General features: G+C 43.6%; 1 protein-coding gene and 1 pseudogene across 1 annotated transcript; one reads left to right on the top strand and one right to left on the bottom strand.

Annotated features, from left to right (window-relative positions):
* Positions 1–275: 275 nt before the first annotated feature.
* LOC121579419 (gem-associated protein 5) lies at positions 276–19,761 on the bottom strand. Its single transcript, XM_041894003.1, has 28 exons — positions 19,470–19,761; positions 19,205–19,359; positions 18,890–19,071; positions 16,857–17,011; positions 15,399–15,500; positions 15,123–15,255; positions 14,821–14,986; positions 14,370–14,582; positions 14,171–14,256; positions 13,915–13,997; positions 13,182–13,318; positions 12,953–13,026; positions 12,544–12,725; positions 12,091–12,230; positions 11,406–11,577; positions 11,007–11,216; positions 10,757–10,864; positions 10,456–10,578; positions 9,721–9,816; positions 5,348–5,485; positions 4,955–5,102; positions 4,622–4,741; positions 4,260–4,470; positions 3,857–4,117; positions 3,499–3,661; positions 905–1,415; positions 624–708; positions 276–545 (listed from the first exon to the last, which is right to left on the bottom strand). Exons 1-28 carry the CDS (start codon positions 19,630–19,632, stop codon positions 384–386), a joined length of 4,479 nt encoding a protein of 1,492 aa, XP_041749937.1. The 5' UTR covers positions 19,633–19,761; the 3' UTR covers positions 276–383.
* LOC121579421 lies at positions 1,795–3,486 on the top strand (annotated as a pseudogene).
* Positions 19,762–21,077: the final 1,316 nt, after the last annotated feature.

Below are 21,077 nucleotides of genomic sequence, written 5' to 3'. Positions count from 1 at the left end.
TAGGCGCAGATGTCTAGTAAGGCTCTACGTTCATTAGTATGTGATCCTCTGGATGATTAAGGTTTTTCTATTTATTCTTCCTTAGTGAGGGATACTCTGACCAAGGTAATGTACACAGAATTGGGTGCCATTGTTTTGTATGGACATGGCCTAGGCCCCCAGCAGTGCGTGAACAGTTACTTCAATCATTGTTCATTCAAGACTAAAATCCTACTTCTGATGAATCAATACATGTCAATTTATTTGAAGGCTGGTGTTCGTATAGTAAATCAGAGAGTGAAAAGGTTTATTTATTGATATACATACATATTTTCCATTCTTACTAAGTGCATTTTACATTTAACAAAAACAAGTCATAGAAAAATAACATGCATCTATAACCATTAAGATAGGAATCGCTGGGAGGCCTTGCGGAGAGAGGGAGTTCCATACTTGCGGAACAAGGCCACTGCTTCATTCTTTAGGTGATCAGGAACAAGAGCAGAACTCTTACTCAAATAGAGAAGAACTAAGCAGCACTCCAGAACATCTGGGTATGGATATTCCTGAAATGGGAGAGCAAAAATATTCAAAAACAATAGCAGCAGGAAAATGTTCAGTAAAAAAGTATGAGGGTGTCTTACTTTGACATGGTCTGGGATGTCAGCCAACTCTTTGTGGTGCTCAGAAACCATGGCAATCAAGGAGGGTAAGGATTCAGTGTCAGGTCTGAAAAACAAAGATTACAAAAGCTCAATATCTGACAGACAATCATAACTTTCACTTACACCAACTATTTGTCTGAATACACTATTACAGTTTCAGACTGTCAAGTAACAAATCATTGCAGTTGTCTTTCTATGCTAAACAGCTAACTCTAAAATGTCCAAAGGCACAATTAGAAATATAAAAAAATATGCCGTACCCTTGCCCTGCATCACTGGACTCTTGGCTGTCTGTGGGAGTGGAGCCCTGGGCCAAGGTGGGCCTTTCAGTCTGTCCCTCCCCAGGGCTGGCTTTAGTCTCCTGGGTTCGGCTGTGCTGGTGCACCATGGAGGCCAGTCTCTGCTTGATCTCTGCTATAGTCCTCTGGGTGGCCTGGCAGGTCGCGTGGGGCTCAGACAGCAGCACCTGGCAAGCGTTCACACACACTCCTTTCGTCACATCTCCATTCTGAGTGCTCAGACACCATCCCATCCCATCTCCATTTGGAGTGTCAGTAACACGGCCGTCTAATCCATTGTTGTGGTTCTTGCTGGCTGAGTGCAGTCCATTAGTCATGTCTCTCTGAGCTCCTGCTGTGTTAGTGCTGTGGCTCCACCACATGTGGTAGAGGTCCTGGTAACACACAAATGCCTCCAGGCTCCGAGCTGCAGCCAAGGCCTTCTCATCAGAGGGGTCCACCATCTTTTTGTGTTCTGAGATGGAGTCGATACCTAGCAGAGAAAGAGTAGGGTTCAAAAGGACGCATTTCCTTCATACATTTGGAAGATGAGAACCATACAGTTAGTGTCCACACTTCCATTGAAATGAATTGAGTACTGTATGCAGATTGCCCTGTTGTCACCTGTCTGTGCACATTAAAGAAAAGTGTGTCTGCAGTTAAAGGGTTGGGCCTTTCTTCCTGGAATGGACTAGTTCACACAGATTAAAAGGGTTGAGGTAGCAATACACTTGAGCGTAACGTGAGTATCTTTTATCAAACGTGAGGCCTCATGAATGTTATTGATAATCAACTAGGCCCGTGCAGCTCAGTTGGTAGAGCATGGTGTTTGCAACGCCAGGGTTGTGGGTTCGATTCCCATGGGGGGAAAAATGTATGCACTCACTAATTAAGTCGCTCTGGATAAGAGCGTCTGCTAAATGACTAAAATGTAAATAATTGTTTTGCTGTTTTACCATTCTTGTTATCAACACAATTTTGCTGAGGTAGGCTTGTACTTTCCAGTAAATGCCATTACAGTAAATCCTAGCTTTGTATTCAGTTTTATCTCTCAGACATGGCAGATAAGAGCATATGGATAAGACAGATCAAATCAGAGCTGGCATGGGTATAAATCGAAGTATTGCCAAGACTTGAACACAAACAGAACCTCCTGAAGTTAGACTCAGACATTTCTCTGAGACCTCACCACATCCATTGCAGACATGATGTCCTGTGATCTCCTGTTGATGATCCCCCTCTACTGATGGTTAAATATATAACATGTAGACTTACAACTAATTTAACTTGCACAAGCAGTGCCAGCAGTACAGGAGGGCAGGCATGCAGGGGCCAGAACTGACTTTAATAGTCTGGAGAGGCTTTGAAACAGAACCCGTTGCCAGAAGCTGTAAAGAAATAAGGGACCGATATGACCAACATGAAGATGGGCTGTACTACCTGACCACAGCAAGTGGGGTCGTGTACCAGACCTTCTGTGATATGACCACCGTAGGCAGCTAGACACTGGTGGCGAGCGTGCACGAGAACAACATTTACGGGAAGTGCACGGTAGGCAACCACTGATCCAGCCAGCAGGGCAGCAACCCCAACCGGCCAGACAGAGAGGGGAACTGGGCCAACAGGTCCACTTTTGGAACACCAAAGGGTGCAACCGCCGACGCCTTCCAAGAGCCCTGGGTATTATGACAACATGGCGGAGGACATGTCAGTGTGGCACGTCCCCAACAACTCCTCTGGAACACACTGGAACCTGGCCTCCATCCTGCGCTACCACACAGAGACGCTTCCTCACCCTTCAAAGGGGAAACCTCTACCAACTCTTCAAGCGTTACCTGGTGAGATACAATGTGGGGTCTTGAAACAACAGAGGACCAGCCATTCTTATCATCTACAACCACGGAGACACACAAACCACCAGAGACTTTTATGGACCCAAGCCAAGAAATGAGTTTAAGCCTGGCTTCAACACATTCAGAGAGATCAATAACGAATGGGCATCTGCTCTGGGGTTAAACCAACTGGCTGCAACTCTGAACACTACTATATTGGCGGTGGACACTTCCCTGGGGCAGCTCCTATACTGGTATGTCCACGGACACTGCACAGGCTGGAGTGCATCTAAGAAGAACTCTGAAGCTGCCATGCCACTCTTCTACTGTTAAAATCCATCCAAATGTCTTTATTAAAAACATGTTATCAATGCATTATATTACAGTAAAAAAATGTTTTTAACTTACTTACTAACCAGTCTGTGCCACCAACTGTATATTAAGATTATTTTTTATATACATACAACAGCCAAAAAAAACACCTGTTTTAAGATATGTATTGGACACACTGCTCTATGGTAGCATTTCTAAATCAAATGTATCTAATTTTATTGGTCACATACACATATTTAGCAGATGTTATTGAGGGTGTAACGAAATTAAAGGTACTGTACAAATACAATTACTGTATATGTGCAAGAATAATACATTGTATACATTTTGATTTATCTTCACATACATACATCTCAGTGTGTAATCCCTGCCATGGATAATAAAGATGGCTAAACTAAGATGTTGCGTCACCTTGAGGAAACAGCAGCCTGCAGGTCTCTGACATCAGCGAGAAGTGACCCGCCTCATTCCCTCTGGCCACGCCCTGCAACAGCTCCTCTAGGGCCGCCCCCCAGTCACCTAGCAACCAGCTCACTGCGCCCAGGGTCAGGTCAAGGGACAGAAGGATCAGAAGCTGGAGGGGGACAAGAGCATTGCAGTGGGTTCAGATTAAAACACAGACAGAGGCACCACTGTCTACAACAGAGTAGATCTTCCACTAAATGTCTACAAACTTACATTTGCAGACTAAGATCATGTGTCAATATCTCTCCATCCCATCAACAGAATAATTTTACCCCAGCCCAGCCTCTGTCCACTGATGACCTACCTGTTTCATAGGAACGTTAGGTGTCGTCTGAGGATTCTCTATGGCCTTCAGTTGTTGGTGAAGAGCTTTGAGTTTCTCTGGGTTGCTGGGGGAGACAGCAAACCCCCTCTCCCACACAGCCCTCAGGGTAGCCAGGAAGCCATCTTCGCTCTTACAGGGAGTAGACCAGGGATGGATGGAGGAACAGGTCCAAGTCACTACGTCTGTCCCTGTTAGACTCACAGTGAGCAACTCAATAGTGCAGTAATGTAACCGGTGGGCCTATAGCAGAGGAGAGGGGGACAGTAGAGATAAAGCATGAAAATCAACACCCATATCTTATCTGACCATCATCTATAGCTAATCAATGGGACTATATATAGTATCTTCATCTATGAGCATCAGCTAGTTCAGGGCAACTTACCAATAGGCTCTCATGTGTGCTGAGGAGTTGCTGTGCTCCCAGCCAATCCTGAGAGGACGCCAGGTCTTTGGCACATCTCAGGGAGAGTGAATAGGACAGGTCGCTTTCACCAACGATCCTCGCCAGACTGGAGGCTGTCTTCAGTGAGATAGGGTCGTTTTTCTTGGCGATGACTTTGGCTGCGTCGAAGCTGGAGTCCACAGCGAGATAACTGGGTGATAAATACACAGCGAGTTCCATTAGCATCAAGTCAGCTATTCCGAGGAACCAGCTTTTACTCTCCATGCATTGCACAGTGCACTTTTACACCAAGATGCAGTTTTATTAATGAAAATAGGTACATGTTAGAGTCTGTTATTTACCATTTAGCAGCAGTAGACAAGTGGCCGTCTTTCTCCAGCACGGCTGCCCAGGTGGTGTAGAGCTCCTTGAGCACAGGGTCGTCTGGCTGCAGCCTAGCCTTGGCCAGGGCTATGGCCTCCCTGAGAGAGCACACAAACATTTCACTCACAGCTCAGAGATTACAATGATCACTCCCATTGATAGGTCAGTCACAGGTAACACAACCTAAAATCCTACCACTTAGTAGAAGTTAATTACTCTAATGGATCTTCCTACAACACTAACTTTGTTATTCTTTATTTCATCATTTATGTGTAAAATAAACAGATGAACGTGTGTGTCTGCTGAATAACCTGTAGAGCTGGTGGGACTTGAGGAGGTCGATGGCCTCGTAGACCTTGTTGATTGAGAGAAGATGGGAGGCAGCCTTGAGGAACTGCTCCTGAAGACACAGCTGCTTCACATAGACCTCCACTGTCCTCAGCCACACCTGGTAACCAGCTGAGAGGGTTTCACAAGTACTATTACACACATGCATGCATACATACATACATACAGCACTTCACCACAGAGAAACAGATTACTGTGTCAAGGAGCAAGAGAACAAAAACGTATACTATCAGACTAACTAAATTGACAAGTTGGTTGCTGAATCGGAATAACTTAATATTCTAAATATGCATTATAAAATGGAATAAATATGAAAGACATAAAACCATTTCACAATTTAAATGAGTGCTCTTTACCCATAGGTGCAACAGAGAGCAGGTGATCACTCAGCTCTCCTTTCTCAGTGGCCACTTGCAGAGCTCCAGTGATGTCACCTTTCCACAGTCTCAGGTACACTGCAGACTCATAGTGACCTGCCTCCACATGGCCCTCCTCTACAGGATCAAAGAGACACCACAACATAAGGAGAATGGAAGTGACTTGTTAGTCACCTTTTACCCTAACACACATACACATACAGTACCCGTCAAAAGTTTGGACACACCTACTCATTCAAGGGTTTTTCTTTATTTTACTATTTTCTACATTGTAGAATAATAGTGAAGACATCAAAACTATGAAATAACACACATGGAATCATGTAGTAACCAAAAAAAAGTGTTAAACAAATCAAAATATATTTTATATTTGAGATTCTTCAAAGTAGCCACCCATTGCCTTGATGACAGCTTTGCACACTCTTGACATTCTCTCAACCATGAGGTAGTCACCTGGAATGCATTTCAATTAACAGGTGTGCCTTGTTAAAAGTTAATTTTTGGAATGTCTTTCCTTCTTAATGCGTTTGAGCCAATCAATCAGTTGTGACAAGGTAGGGGTGGTATACAGAAGATCGCCCTATTTGGTAAAAGACCAAGTCCATATTATGGCAAGGACAGCTCAAATAAGCAAAGAGAAACGACAGTCCATCATTACTTTAAGACATGGAGGTCAGTCAATACGGAACATTTCAAGAACTTTGAAAGCTTCTTCAAGTGCAGTCGCAAAAACCATCAAGCGCTATGATGAAACTGCCTCTCATGAGGACCGCCACAGGAAAGGAAGACCCAGAGTTACCTCTGCCACAGAGGATAAATTCATTTGAGTGGTCTGAAGAGTCCAAATTTGAGATTTTTGGTTCTAACCGCCGTGTCTTTGTGAGACAAAGAGTAGGTGAACAGATGATCTCCGCATGTGTGGTTCCCACCTTGAAGCATGGAGGAGGTGGTGTGATGGTGCTTTGCTGGTGACACTGTCTGTGATTTATTTTCAATTCAAGGCACACTTAACCAGCATGGCTACCACAGCATTCTGCATCGATACGTCTCATGACAATACGCCATCCCATCTGGTTTGCGCTTAGTGGGACTATCATTTGTTTTTCCACAGGACAATGACCCAACACACCTCCAGGCTGTGTAAGGGCTATTTGACCAAGAAGGAGAGTGATGGAGTGCTGCATCAGATGACCTGGCATCAACAATCACCCGACCTCAACCCAATTGAGATGGTTTGGGATGAGTTGGACCGCAGAGTGAAGGAAAAGCAGCCAACAAGTGCTCAGAATATGTGGGAACTCCTTCAAGACTGTTGGGAAAGCATTCCAGGTGAAGCTGGTTGAGAGAATGCCAAGAGTGTGCAAAGCTGTCAAGGCAAAGGGTGGCTACTTTGAAGAATCTATAATATATATTTTGATTTGTTTAACACTTTATTGGTTACTACATGATTCCATGTGTTATTTCAAAGTTTTGATATCTTCACTATTATTCTACAGTGTAGAAAATAGTAAAAATAAAGAAAAACCCGTGAATGAGTAAGTGTTCTAAAACTTTTGAACAGTAGTGTGTGTGTGTGCGCACACACACACACATATATATAAATAACATACATAGTGCACTCGGAAAGTATTCAGACATTTTGTTAAGTTAAAGCCTTATTCTAAAATTGATTAAATTAAATGTTTTCCATCATCAATCTACACACAATCCCCATAATGACAACGCAAAAACAGGATTTTAGCAAATTTATAAAAATAAAAAATAAAGCAGAAATACCTTATTTACATAAGTATTCAGACCCTTTACTCAGTACTTTGTTGAAGCACCTTTGACAGCGATTACAGCCTCTCGAGTCTTCTTGGGTATTACGCTACAAGCTTGGCACACTTGTATTTGGGGAGTTTCTCCCATTCTTCTCAAGCTCTGTCATCTTGGATGGGGAGCGTCACTGCAAAGCTATTTTCAGGTCTCTCCAGAGATGTTCGATCAGGTTCAAGTCCGGCTGGGCCACTCAAGGACATTCAGAGACTTGTGCCGAAGCCACTCCTGCGTTGTCTTGGCTGTGTGCTTAGGGTCATTGTCTTGTTGGAATGTGAACCTTCGCCCCAGTCTGAGGACCTGAGTGCTCTGAAGCAGGTTTTCATCAAGGATCTCTCTGTACTTTTCTCCCTTCATCTTTCCCTCGATCCTGACTAGTCTCCCTGCCGCTGAAAAACATCCCCACAGCATGATGCTGCCACCCCCATGCTTCACCGTAGGGATGGTGCCAGGTTTCCTCCAGACATGACGCTTGGTATTCAGGCCAAAGAGTTCAATTTTGGTTTCATCAGACCAGAGAATCTTGTTTCTCATGGTCTGAGAGTCCTTTAGCGGGCTGTCATGTGCCTTTTACTGAGGAGTGGCTTCCGTTTGGCCACTCTTCCATAAAGGCCTGATTGGTGGAGTGCTGCAGAGATGGTTGTCCTTCTGGAAGGTTCTCCCATCTCCACAGAGGGCCTCTGGAGCTCTGTCAGAGTGACCATCGGGTTCTTGGTCACCTCCCTGACCAAGGCCTTTCTCCCCCCATTTGCTCAGTTTGGCCAGGCAGCCAGCTCTAGGAAGAGTCATGGTGGTTCCAAACTTCTTCCATTTAAGAATGATGGGAGGCCACTGTGTTCTTGGGGACCTTCAATGCTGCAGATTTTTTTTGGTACCCTTCCTCAGATCTGTGCCTCAACACAATCCTGTCTCGGAGCTCTACGGACAATTATTTCGACCTCATAGCTTGGTTTTTGCTCTGACCTGCACTGTCAACTGTGGGACCTTATATAGACAGGTGTGTACCTATCCAAATCATGTCCATTCAATTTACCACAGGACTCCAATCAAGTAGAAACAGCAAGGATGATCAATGGAAACAGGATGCACCTGAGCTCAATTTCGAGTCTCATAGCAAAGGTTCTGAATACAGTGGCCACCATCATTTCTGTTTTTTTATTTGTAATACATTTACTAACATTTCAAAAAACCTGTTTTCGCTTTGACATTATGGGGTAGTGGGTGTAGATTGATGAGGAAAACATTTAATTTAATCAATTTTAGAATACGGCTGTAACGTAACAAAATGTGGAAAAAGGGAAGGGGTCTTAATACTTTCCGAATGCACTCTATATACAACAGCATGTGGACACCCCTTCAAAATTAGTGGAATTGGCTATTTCAGCCACACCCGTTGCTGACAGGTGTATAAAATCGAGCACACAGCCATGCAATCTCCATAGACAAACATTGTTAGTAGAATGCCTTACTGAAGAGCTGTGACTTTCAACGTGGCACCGTCATAGGATGCCACCTTTCCAACAAGTCAGTTCGTCAAATGTTTGCCCTGCTAGAGCTGGCCCGGCCTACTGTAAGTGCTGTTATTGTGAAGTGGAAACGTCTAGGAGCAACAACAGCTCAGCCCCGAAGTGGTAGGCCACACAAGCTCAAAGAACGGGACCGCTGAGTGCTAAAGCGCGTAAAAATCATCTGTCCTCGGTTGCAACACTCACTACTGAGTTCCAAACTGCCTCTGGAAGCAACGTCAGCACAAGAACTGTTCGTCGGGAGCTTCATGAAATGGGTTTCCATGGCCGAGCAGCCGCACACAAGCCTAAGATCACCATGCACAATGCCAAGCGTCGGCTGGAGTGGTGTAAAGCTCACCGCCATTGGACCCAGGAGCAGTGGAAAACTGTTCTCTGGAGTGATGAATCACACTTCACTAATCTGGGTTTAGCGGATGCCAGGAGAATGCTACCTGCCCCAAAGTTTGGTGGAGGAGGAATAATGATCTGGGGCTGTTTTTCATGGTTCGGGCTAGGCCCCTTAGCTCCAGTGAAGGTAAATCTTAACGCTACAGCATGCAATTACATTCTAGACGATTCTGTGCTTCCAACTTGGTGGCAACAGTTTGGGGAAGGCCCTTTCCTGTTTCAGCATGACAATGCCCTGTGCACAAAGCGAGGTCCATACAGAAATGGTTTGTTGAGATCGGTGTGGAAGAACTTGAATGGCCTGCACAGAGCCCTGACCTCAACCCCATCGAACACCTTTGGGATGAATTGGAACGCTGACTGCGAGCCAGGCCTAATCGCCCAACATCAGTGCCCAACCTCACTAATGCTCTTGTGGCTGAATGGAAGCAAGTCCCGCAGCAATGTTCCAACATATAGTGGAAAGCCTTCCCAGAAGAGTGGAGGCTGTTATAGCAGCAAAGGGGGGGTCATGTAGTATATATATATTATTATAACAAGTGTTAGTGTTAAAAAGTGTGTAATCATTATGAACGTGTAATAACAATCATATAATACAACATAAGATAGCGTCCTCACCCTCCTCCTGGAACATCCTATAGAGGGCGTCTCTGTCTGCGAACAGCCCCAGTTGGATGTGATCTCCCAGGCCTGGGACACAGTTGGCAGGAGGTGCTGAGGACAGACGGGGGGACAAAGACAGGGTCAGAGTCAAACACTGCTCTATGAAGGACAGACAATTATGACCTGCCTTATCTTTCTGGACCATGTCTCATGAATCTTATGATGCAGACTTAACTAAAGACAAATCCTTGTGCTTTTTTTAAAATATGCTGGCACCTACACATGAAAATGTAGCCAGGAAACAATAGTTGAGTACTTGTTGATTGTATAGGTCAGGGATCCCCAACTGGCGGCCTGCGGGCCGAATTTGGCCCACGGTGGTTTTATTTGGCCCCCAAAGATTTGAGCAAGAAAACATGACACCAGGAAATCAGCTCCAAGTGATTTTAATTTAAGAAATCTGTTCCCATATATTCCCACGCATAATAGAGACGTGATTGTATACAAATGTAAGAAAGGGTTGAAATGATTATGTTTTAGTCAAACATATCTGTTTGGGCTTCTTGCGGTCAATTTGCAGTCTACAAATTATTTGTAATTACATTCCGGCCCCCCGACCATCCACTCAGGAAAAAAAAATCTGCCCGCAGCTGAATCTAGTTGATGATCCCTGGTATAGGTCCTCAAAAGGTGTAGCTACATGTCTAATCTTGTGGTATAATACAGATAAGGATGGATTGATAGTCTCACCCTCAGAGTGCCTGACTGTGGCCAGGTTGAGACAGTCCTGCTGGAGGTCTTCTCTGGGTCGGTGGTCCATGGACGTACTGAGGGGCAGCATGGAGCGAGGCTTCCTCTTCTTCAGAGACACCTCTGGAGGAAAGACCGACCGCAAGAGGGGTTGGAGTGGATGGAGACGGATACTTACACTAGTCATTTAATATAGGGCCCTACGTTTTTCCTGGTTAGGTCACGTGGTCAGGAAAAACTCTGTGCCCTATGAACAATGTTCTTACAGTGTATTTTGATAGGATTCCATAACATACAGTACCTGTTCTCTCCACTTTTTTCATTTCTTTCTTTACAGTGAGTAAGGATTTCCCTCCATTTTGCACTTTATCCATCACTGGTCTGTCCATCTGATTACTGGATGAAGACACTAAAATAAAAAAAAGAGTAGTATGTGTGAGCTGTATGACATGATCATTATTTACTTATTGCGTATGGCAGATGCAATTGAAGGAGATGACTGGATTGAGAAAGACAATGTAATAGTAGATTGGACATGGCTACAGTGCTACCTGTCACTGAGGAGATGCTAGTGGTCTCGCTCCCCCCCTCCTCCTCTTCCTCATTGTCAGACGGTCTTTCTCCTGGTGCCGGGGACGCCCCTCCTTTATTCCCCTCTCCATTTAGAGACAAGCTTTCCTCAGCCTTTGCTCCTCCTTTCCCTGTTGTCTTCTTCTTCTTCTTGGCCTTTAACTTGGCCTTTTGGTCAAGTGTCTTTTTCGCTAAGAAGAGAAAGGCATTTTTACATTTGTATTATCATTAGAACATTATACAATTCATTGCACTCTAAATGTTATGGATCTTTACAATCAAATATATTAAAATGCTCAAATGTTAACCATTTACACAACCAGAAACTTTTTAAAAAGCAACTGTGAATAAAACTAGGAGAAAAAAATAAATGTTGTTACCTTTGGGGGGCTTGGTGAACTCCTGCTTGGACACAGCCCACTCCTGCACAGTGAAGTCATCTGCTCCTGTCCAGACCAGGTCCGGGTCCACAGGAGACCACTGGACACACAGCAGCCGGCCCCTGTGGCCCCTGTAGTTACACAGCCCCTCCTCCTTCTGCACGTCCCACACCTGGGGACCACATAGATTATATAGCAAATGAAAGCTATCAAATATAGAACGATTCTATATGTATTGTGACTCGATACTGCGATTTTAATTGCGATTTCATGTTCCAAACATATTGCTCACGATATGTCTGCTGCAGAGAGACAAGAGAGAGCATGATAATTAAAAAAAAAAATCAGTCATGGAAATAAAAGTGCTGAAAACATGTTGGCTCACTATTTAAAAAGTGGATGGACAACAAGCTATAGGATGAACTATACCAGAGTTTTGGCACAGGTACAGCCAACTAGTGCTAGCTAACGCTACCTAGCAACAACAAAAAATGAAACTAATCGATACTTGGGAGTCCATGTATAGATATATTGGCCAAAATAATATCGCAATATGTAACTGTATCGATTTCCCCCCCCCCATCACTATATAGAACCACATGGAAGAAAACAGTAGGCACTAGTAAAAGGTGTAAAGGCTGGGTCTGTGTAGCTGTCGTTAGATAAATAACACATTGGGACGGACCTGTGCTGTACCATCGTAACAGACGGTGACCAGTCTCCCGTCGTGGTGGGGGCTCCAGGCCAGGCCGGTGATCTTGGCTGTGTGACCCGTCAGGCTCCGATATGCCTCTGTCATCACAACGGGACTCTCTGGAGGAGTCTCTGAACACATACAAAGAAAAACAATGACCAATAGAAATTTAAATACTGTGAAATTAACCAGAAATTGCTAACCCATGCATAGCTAAACATCTTCCAACAACATTAGTTACCATAGCTACCATTCCCAATAGAGCCCTCTGCTGGCCCACTGCTGCCTCTACACCCCATATTACCCTCACTGCATCATACCTTGAGATATGCACACTTGTCTTTCACACAGATCAGACAACATATCAGTAGAATATTTAAGTTAACACTCAGATCTCAAAATAAGATTCAGCCCTAGAATATACCCCTGGGGAACTCTCCTCACCTATGACAGTGCGGAGGTCGTGGACGTAGACCAAGGCGTTGCTGGACCCAGAGGCCAGGAGGTACTGCAGCTCGGGCAGGGAACTGTGGTCATGGTGCCAGCGCAGCACGTTGATGATCTTATGGTGCTGCTGGATGGTACACAGCAGCTTGAGAGTCGGAGCCTGGTACACCTCTATGGACCTGAAAGAGAGACAAAGCCAGGAAATGTAGTTAGCCCCATTTAATTTCAAGCACTTTGAGACCTAGCGTAAATGGATACATAAATAAAATCTACCACATTACAGTAAAACCATCAGTACAGCTATAGTCTTTCATTTTAGACAGGCACTCAATCATTTTAGATGACAGTTGGTTCCAGGCAATTCTCCAGGCCTATATACACAGTTTAAGGGAATGAGAGGACTCACCCGTCCTCATTGCCGATGGCCACAACTTTACCATCTGGTTTCCAGCTGAGATCTGTGTGGGGTGACAGCTTGTGCTGCAGAAAATAGAACATGACCTTCAAAACCTATTCAAATTACCAACATTATATTCAATTGCACATCGCCACATACAGTGATTGGGTAAAATACTTAAGGAATTATGTCCTGCTGAAAAGGAAATGCATAAATGTAGATATCCTTTCCAACTCACCTTGATGCTGTTGGTGTCCTTGATGACCCTGTCAATGTCTGTGGCCTCTCCCGCCAGTTTCCAGGGGTCATGCTGTAGGATGAGGCCCTCTCCAGCACAGCTATACAGGCTGTAGGACAGACGGTCTCCTGCTCCACCTGGATGACACACTGACTGTTACACACTGTTTCAGCACCCCCTTGTCTCACTTATTCACACAAACACACACACAATCATACTCATCCAGCGTATATTATGGTATATTATCTGATGATCTGATGGTTGCAGAGTCTGATAATACTAATCCGTTAATGATAACCCTCAAGAGGTCACATCTCAATCTCAATGTCCACATGACATTCCGAGCCACCAGCAGGAGGAGCCTTTCCAGTTGAAAGTGTCTAAACAAATTAACAGGTCTTTGTTGGTTTAGAAACCATCAGCAGATCCTTCACACAGGAGCAATTATGTTTACTGCTCAAAAGACTGAATGACTGATATGGTAATCAAAATGTAATCTGCCGGCAGCTGGTAAAATTAACTTTCACCATCTTGATTTCCCAATGAATGGCTCAGGGAGAGAGGTAATCGTTTTCGCAACTCATTCAATTATGGAGTATATTACAAAAGCGTCAAGAGCTGCATGCTTTCTGCTGACTCATGGCTTTGGCACAACGCCCATCACAGAAGTTGCTGGGTCAGAGGGTTCTCAGCATACAGTACACACACTTTGATAGACTTATTAAGAGCTTACCAAATGACAGAGGGGGGACTGGGGGTCCCCAGGCTAATGTGTACACAGTCTTCCTGTGATAAGTGCTGGATACCTGAGGCGGCCTGGGAACAACACAATAAAGACCATTCATTAATGTCATAACAGATATGAAATGTCATTATCTTGGTGAGAAGTGATGATAATCACTAACAGTATGGATTTGATTAAACTGCCAACATACAGTATCTCAGATACTAGAGTTAAGAGAAAGTTGTAGACGAAGTGTTTCTCTTACTTGTTAGAGAAAGCATCGTAAATGCCAACTTTGCCGTCATCGGTTCCAAAAGCTAAGGATCCTTCTTTGGTTGGATGCCAGGACAACTGCAATGAACAAGGAATTGGGAATTGTCACACACACATGCGCTAGCCATCTTCACTTTTACCATAAACCAGTAGACAATAACTGATATCAATATGCCCTAAGAGTCTCTTACCGCTGTGACTTTGGACTTGATGCCCTGCCAGAAGGTCTTGGTGTCATACTTGTTCTGGATAGAGAGGGTGCTCCACACGCGGATCATGCCGTCTCCCACCCCCAGGGCCATGCAGCCCATACCCACAGGAGAGAAGGTAAGGGTGTACACAAACCCCCCCAGGGTGGGAAGGGTCCAGCAGCAGTCCAACGACGACAGGTCCCAGCATTTTATCTGGAATAATGATAAGAGAAGCAAATTGAGTGAGAAATTCTTGCCAACATGGATTCTGTAATCACTCTCGGCACATATGCACACTAAGTACTGCTGACAGACTGCATGTTTGACCACTTATAGGGCGCAATTTTGACTTCTCAAAAACTCACACCATACTCAAAGTGTCACTGTTGTCAAAAGAGACATTCAGTAAATTGCTTTAAAGCTGCATCGAGTGTGTTTAACCCCATCTCACCTCTCTGTCCATTGAGGTGCTGAGCAGGAGCTCTCTGTTGTCCTGAACACACACTGAGCTCATGTTGAACACGATCCTGCTGTGGTTCTGGCCCTCTGACGATGTTCCCAACAGGCTCCACTTCTGCTTGCCTCCCTTGGTGAGGTCCCACAAGATCAGCTCACCCCTTCACACACAGGGGGATGTTAGTACAGTCTGGGCAAAATGAATGATCAAAAGACTAAGTATTAGCAAGTTGCAGACTAAATCATATTTATCACAATTAACTTTACCATCCTCAATTATGTTTTTATAGTTCATACCCAAAGCAGCTTGACACGACTTGCGTTGGCTTCCCCTTGGGCCAGTGCACAGTGAGCCAGAGTCTCTCCTTGACTGCAGGATCCACCCCTGTCCCTCTTCTCTTCAGGAATGGTAGCTTCATGGTCATCACACCTGAGAGAGGGAGACAATCATGTTTAACTCCAAGAGATGGGACCCTCTTAAAGAGCATACTGCACCAACTCTCAATAGTAGTATAATATGCATAAATGCTATGGAGGATGCAGGTTGATAACTCAGTTAGGTTGTCGTCTCACCTTTGCCTTTCAGCGTGCTCCAGATTCTTATGGTCTGGTCCTTGCTCCCAGATGCAAGATAACATCCCTTTTCTTTGCCTTCTGTCATCACATTGGTTGTTTCTGAAAATATAATTGTAATAAGTAACAAATTAACAAAGTGCTTCACATCATAACATAACAATAAATACAACAGTACTAACAAAGAAACAAAGAAAGGAGAATGAAAAAGGATAGCTAATTAAAATCATACATTAAAAGCATCTTTATAAAAGTGTATCTTCAGAAGGGATTTAAAAAGACTCCGCAAGCCTGATCTCCTCTGGAAGACCATTCCAAAGTCTAGGGGCCCTAAAGGCAAATGCTAATTTTGTTTTCAACCTAGACTTTGGAATGGTCAACAGTGCCCTGCCAGAGGATCTCAGGCTGCTTCCTGGTTCCTAGGAGATATAAGATCCGAGATATAGAATGAGGCTAAACCAAGCCTAGCCTTAAACGTGTGTAATACAATTTTAAGCGACTGGTAGCCAGCTAAGAGAAGCTAAAATAGGTGTGATATGGTAATAGATACATTTCCTAGTGCCTGTTAAAAGCTGAGTTGCAGCATTTTGAACTTACTGTAGATGGAGTGATTTCTGACTGAGTTACAGTAATATAGGCATGAGGAAATAAAAGCATGTATAACTTTCTCCAGATCAGTGACTGAAATAAAATACTTGACTTTAGCTATATTTCTTAGATGAGCAGGACTGGACAACCTTCTTCACATGCAGCTTGAGGTTTAGGTCAGGGTAAAAAAAGGACACCAAGGTTTCTGGCCATAGGCTTTACATTGGTGGACAAAGGGGTAAAATGTATTCTGTTAACCACATCAGCTTTTAACAGGCACTAGGAAATGTATCTATTACCATATCACACCTATTTTAGCTTCTCTTAGCTGGCTACCAGTCGCTTAAAATTGTATTACACACGTTTAAGGCTAGGCTTGGTTTAGCCTCATCCTATATATCGGATCTTATATCTCCTAGGAGCCAGGAAGCAGCCTGAGATCCTCTGGCAGGGCACTGTTGACCATTCCAAAGCATCGCAGTGCTAGCTGTGCCACTAGAGATCCTGGTTCGAATCCAGGCTCTGTCGTAGCCGGCCGCGACCGGGAGACCCATGGGGCGGCGCACAATTGGCCCAGCGTCGTCCAGGGTAGGGGAGGGAATGGCCGGCAGGGATGTAGCTCAGTTGGTAGAGCATGGCGTTTGCAACGCCAGGGTTGTGGGTTCGATTCCCACGGGGGCCAGTATAAAAAATGATGTATGCACTCACTAACTAAGTTGCTCTGGATAAGAGCGTCTGCTAAAATGACTCAAATGTTTAAAAAAATGTAAAAAAATCTGATGACTAAAAATAGATAGTCTTCTCATCATGCCACTTGTCACTGACTGAATACATTTAGGATCGCTCGGCACAGCATCTTTCATAACCCACCAGCTGTGTTGTCGTCTGCCCTGCTGTAAAGCACCTCCTCATTGGGCAGTGGAGCCCAGGCCAGGGCGTGGATCTCGTCGTCATGGCCACGGAGACGATGCACCACCTCACCTTTCTTACTGATGTCAATCAGGACAATCATGCCATCTTTGTACCTGAGAGAGATTAAGATACATAACCATATGGAATGTTTTCCTGGGAAGTCATTTGTCCCTGGTATTTGCCTTTCGTGATGCATATAGATGGATGCTGTGAAATGTACTAGGGCTGACCCCAATAATTCGACGGGTCGATTGTTTGGGCGATAGGATGTTGGTCGACCGAGATTTTTTTTGGTCGAGCAGTAGCAAATATATATTTTTTTTAATGGCACACGAGACACCTGTCTTATTCGCGCCCATCTCAGTGACCTAATCCATTGCGGAGGCTGAGGGGATGCCACAGTCCCAAGAAGAAGGGGTGTGGCTGCACAATGTACGTCGCTCTCCAGAATGTGCTCTCCCGCCATTTTGTGCACATTCATTGTTTCATAACTTCATTGTGTGAATTGTTCGTGTTTGATTGTTAGTGTCTATCAATTCCCCATTACATATGTGATATATGTAATGGTAGTACATTTACCGTTAATTCCTATAACTTCTAATCTACAATGTTTGTTTGGTTACGGTAATGTCTGTCAATGCATCCAATATATTATTACTCCAGTCTTTTACCGTTCTCATTGTCAAAGTGGACACGTTGTTTGCAGAGTGCACAACCTATGCTACACTTGTGAGAAACAAGTTTTGTTCATTTCATTCCATTTATGAGTTTTGTCAATTTAGTCATTGTCTTTTGTTTGGAGCGCTCCTGTCAATGTTGAGTAAGGACGCGCACCTGATTGCGCATAGAAGTAGCCCTATAGGCTACCTGGACTGCCTGCAAATGTAGGAATATAAAATGTGTCCTTTTGGGGATCTGATAGTGGTGGTGCATTAAGCCAGACATACTAATGAGCTGTCGAGCTTCTCAAAGTAATATTTTCTTCACCTCAAACAGCAAGCAAACAAAGTCTGTTTTTACATCCATTGAGAATGACAATAACTCCTCAATGTATTTGAAAAATCGTTCTAGCTCTCTCCCCCTTTCGATAATCACTCAGCATGAAAGGGAAAAAAATATCATGCTCTGACCCAGTGGAATCTTCATAAAATAGGCCTACCTGATTACTTCTTATCCCTTGCGCAAATAGCCTACAGCTGTGTCTGTCCCGAGCTCACTGGCACGAGAAACTGACGGCCCAGAATAGTTTATACAATGTTGCAAGGAGCTTCAGGCCGGACCCAAGTTAATAGTTGATACAATATTTCAAGTTTGTTGCAGACAGGCCATGCATAGCCAATGTGACTTATAGGATATTTTCTACCTCCAGGCTGCAATGTTTTTATTTGTTGGCTTTATAGGCTATTTTTACATAGTTGGCAATAGCAATAGAAGTTACTTTTTAGGTTTGTATAATTTTCATTTGGATAGAATTTTGATTAACCACATGACAATGATTTTGAGATACGAAGACGTTATTATAAATGAAATGAAACATGTGCATATGAAAACCATAACTAGCATGCAGATAGGTAGAAATTGTAAGATACATTGTCATTCCACATGAGAAAGTTTGCAGAACTCTTGTGTAGCCTATTACTGGCAACTTCAGGCAGAATTTGTGAAAGCCAGTAGGAACGGGAGGAGGATGGTTGGGACAGGTTAAGTAGTTTTTTTCTTCTGTTTAACTTGATCTCTGGCTCAGTCTTGAGTAATTTGCGTCTTATTTCATCAAACAGTGAGCTTAAAGCATCAGACAAGCTCAATGCATATATAGTTGATTTTATTAAAAAATCCGCGTTTTAAATTTCGACCAATCGATTGGTCGAAAGAACAGACGACTTTCAGTCGACCAAGATTTTTGTTGTTGTTGTGGACAGCCCTAAAATGTACACTTCTCAGTCTAAGAAATTATTGTGCATGCATGCACCACTAGAGGTTAAATCTCCTACCCCACAGCAACGTAGTGCCAGTTGTGAGGGGAGCAGGACAGGCAGAAGATATTCCTTGGTTCGGGGAAGAAGCTTTGAGATTCACCAGTGTTGTACCAGTAGCAGACCACAATGCCCTTCTCATCCCCTGACACCACAAGGTTCTTCTCTCCGGGGGACCAGTGGAGGGCTGTGATGGTGTTCTGTGGGCCAATGACATAATAGACTTAGATACAATACTTTGAAAAACTATATTTAGAAAAGTAATCTTATACCTGGGAGAGACAGACAAGATGCAATCAACACAATTCTAAAAGGACTCTTAGTGGAACTAACCTGGTGAGTTTTATGCTCCTTTACAAGGACCATCTCATTTGTGTCCCAGAATTTAACAGTCCCATCATCAGAGGTACTGGCACAATTATGGCTTTGGCCGGCATGCTGGCAGAATGAGAAGCCAGACACTCTCTCTCTGTGACCAACCAGTTCACCTGAAAGCAAGACAAATTAGAACAGAAATTAGCCATGTTGATATGGAACATATCCACTTACTGACTTCTAGAACACAAAATGGCTGATATAAGAAGAATAGGATACTTACCAACAACTGTAGAGGATGATGCTCTAACGTCAACCAAATATATGGTGTTTTTAGCTCCAAACGCCAATATACCTTTGTCATTCGTGTCACTGCATCGCGAACAGTACCAGTTCGGAGAGGCTGGAAGAAGTCTTTCGTGCATTGTGAAATAATTAGTCGACATTCAGAATCTTAATTAATATACAATAAATCAAAATCTATTCACATCACTGAGGTATAAAGAACAATTCACAAGCACATGTCTTATTCAAGTGCAGCATTCATGCTGCATCATAAACAGAACGAAAGCCGTATGATTTACCAAATTGTCGTAAAAAGTACGGAATCTGAAAAGGGTTAAACTATATCAGTTTGCTGGCAAAACCTTTTTTTTTCTTCGAATTTGATAGATTAATTTTGTTCTTATGATTATTTAATCCACTATGTTTTATCAGATCATATTTGTATATAAATATTATGCATTTTAACCATTGACTGTATATGAAGATTTTAACAATGATAAAACGAGACCACACCAAAGACAGCCCAGTAAGAAAATAGGCTAAAACCAGAGTTTCTCAACCCAGAGGCGCAACATCCTGAGACTTTAGGGAACGCTTGAGAAACAGACCAAACAGACCAGGCCACGGGTTGGGGTTTGAGAAGTCAATAAGATAAGTGAAAAAAGTATTCCTTAGTTGTAATTTTCTCAAAATCTAAAGGTGCAACCTAGATTCGAGCCAATATCTTAAGTAGGTGAATATGTTATTACTACAACCTTGGGAAAGTGACAAACTAACACGTTTTCATTTTTGTAAAAAACTACTTTATATAGAAGGAGTGCCTTTAATTTGACAGCCTGCACATGCGCAGTTTAGTGCGAGACGGCCATTAGACCCGATTACGTATTTCGCCATGACATCACCTACATGTTTTCTGTTGGCTGCATTTCCTTCACTCTGCCATCCGACTCATCCCAAACCATCTCAATTTGGTTGAGGTCGGGGGATTGTGGAGGCCAGGTCATCTGATGCAGCACTCCATCACTCTCCTTCTTGGTCAAATAGCCCTTACACAGCCTGGAGGTGTGTTGGGTCATTGTCCTGTTGAAAAACAAATGATAGTCCCACTAAGCCCAAACCAGATGGGATGGCATATCGCTGCAGAATGCTGTGGTAGCTATGCTGGTTAAGTGTGCCTTGAATTCTAAAAATAATCACAGACAGTGTCACCAGCAAAGCACCCCCACACCATAACACCTCCTCCTCCATGCTTTACTTGAACTCTGTGAAGCATTTATTTGGGTTGCAATTTTCTGATGATGGTAACTCTAATTAACTTATCCTCTGCAGCAGAGGTAACTCTGGGTCTTCCACTCCTATGGCGGTCCTCATGAGAGCCCGTTTCATCATAGCGCTTGATGGTTTTTTGTGACTGCACTTGAAGAAACTTTCAAAGTTCTTGAAATGTTCCGTATTGACTGACCTCCGTGTCTTAAAGTAATGATGGACTGTCGTTTTTTTCTTTGCTTATTTGAGCTGTTCTTGACATAATATGGACTTGGTCTTTTACCAAATAGGGCTATCTTCTGTATACCCCCCCTACCTTGTCACAACACAACTGATTGGC

This window comes from Coregonus clupeaformis, chromosome 13, assembly GCF_020615455.1.
Source record: "Coregonus clupeaformis isolate EN_2021a chromosome 13, ASM2061545v1, whole genome shotgun sequence".
NCBI classification, from domain to species: domain Eukaryota; kingdom Metazoa; phylum Chordata; class Actinopteri; order Salmoniformes; family Salmonidae; genus Coregonus; species Coregonus clupeaformis.
This window is presented reverse-complemented; position numbering and strand designations above follow the sequence as displayed.

Excerpts from the sequence above, each read along its gene's own strand:
- LOC121579419 (XM_041894003.1), bottom strand. The coding sequence starts at position 19,632 with ATGTCGACTAATTATTTCACAATGCACGAAAGACTTCTTCCAGCCTCT. Across the intron at positions 19,072-19,204 it reads AGGAGCATAAAACTCACCAG|AACACCATCACAGCCCTCCA; the intron begins GTTAGTTCCACT and ends ATTGGCCCACAG. Across the intron at positions 15,256-15,398 it reads GAGCACGCTGAAAGGCAAAG|GTGTGATGACCATGAAGCTA; the intron begins GTGAGACGACAA and ends TCCCTCTCTCAG.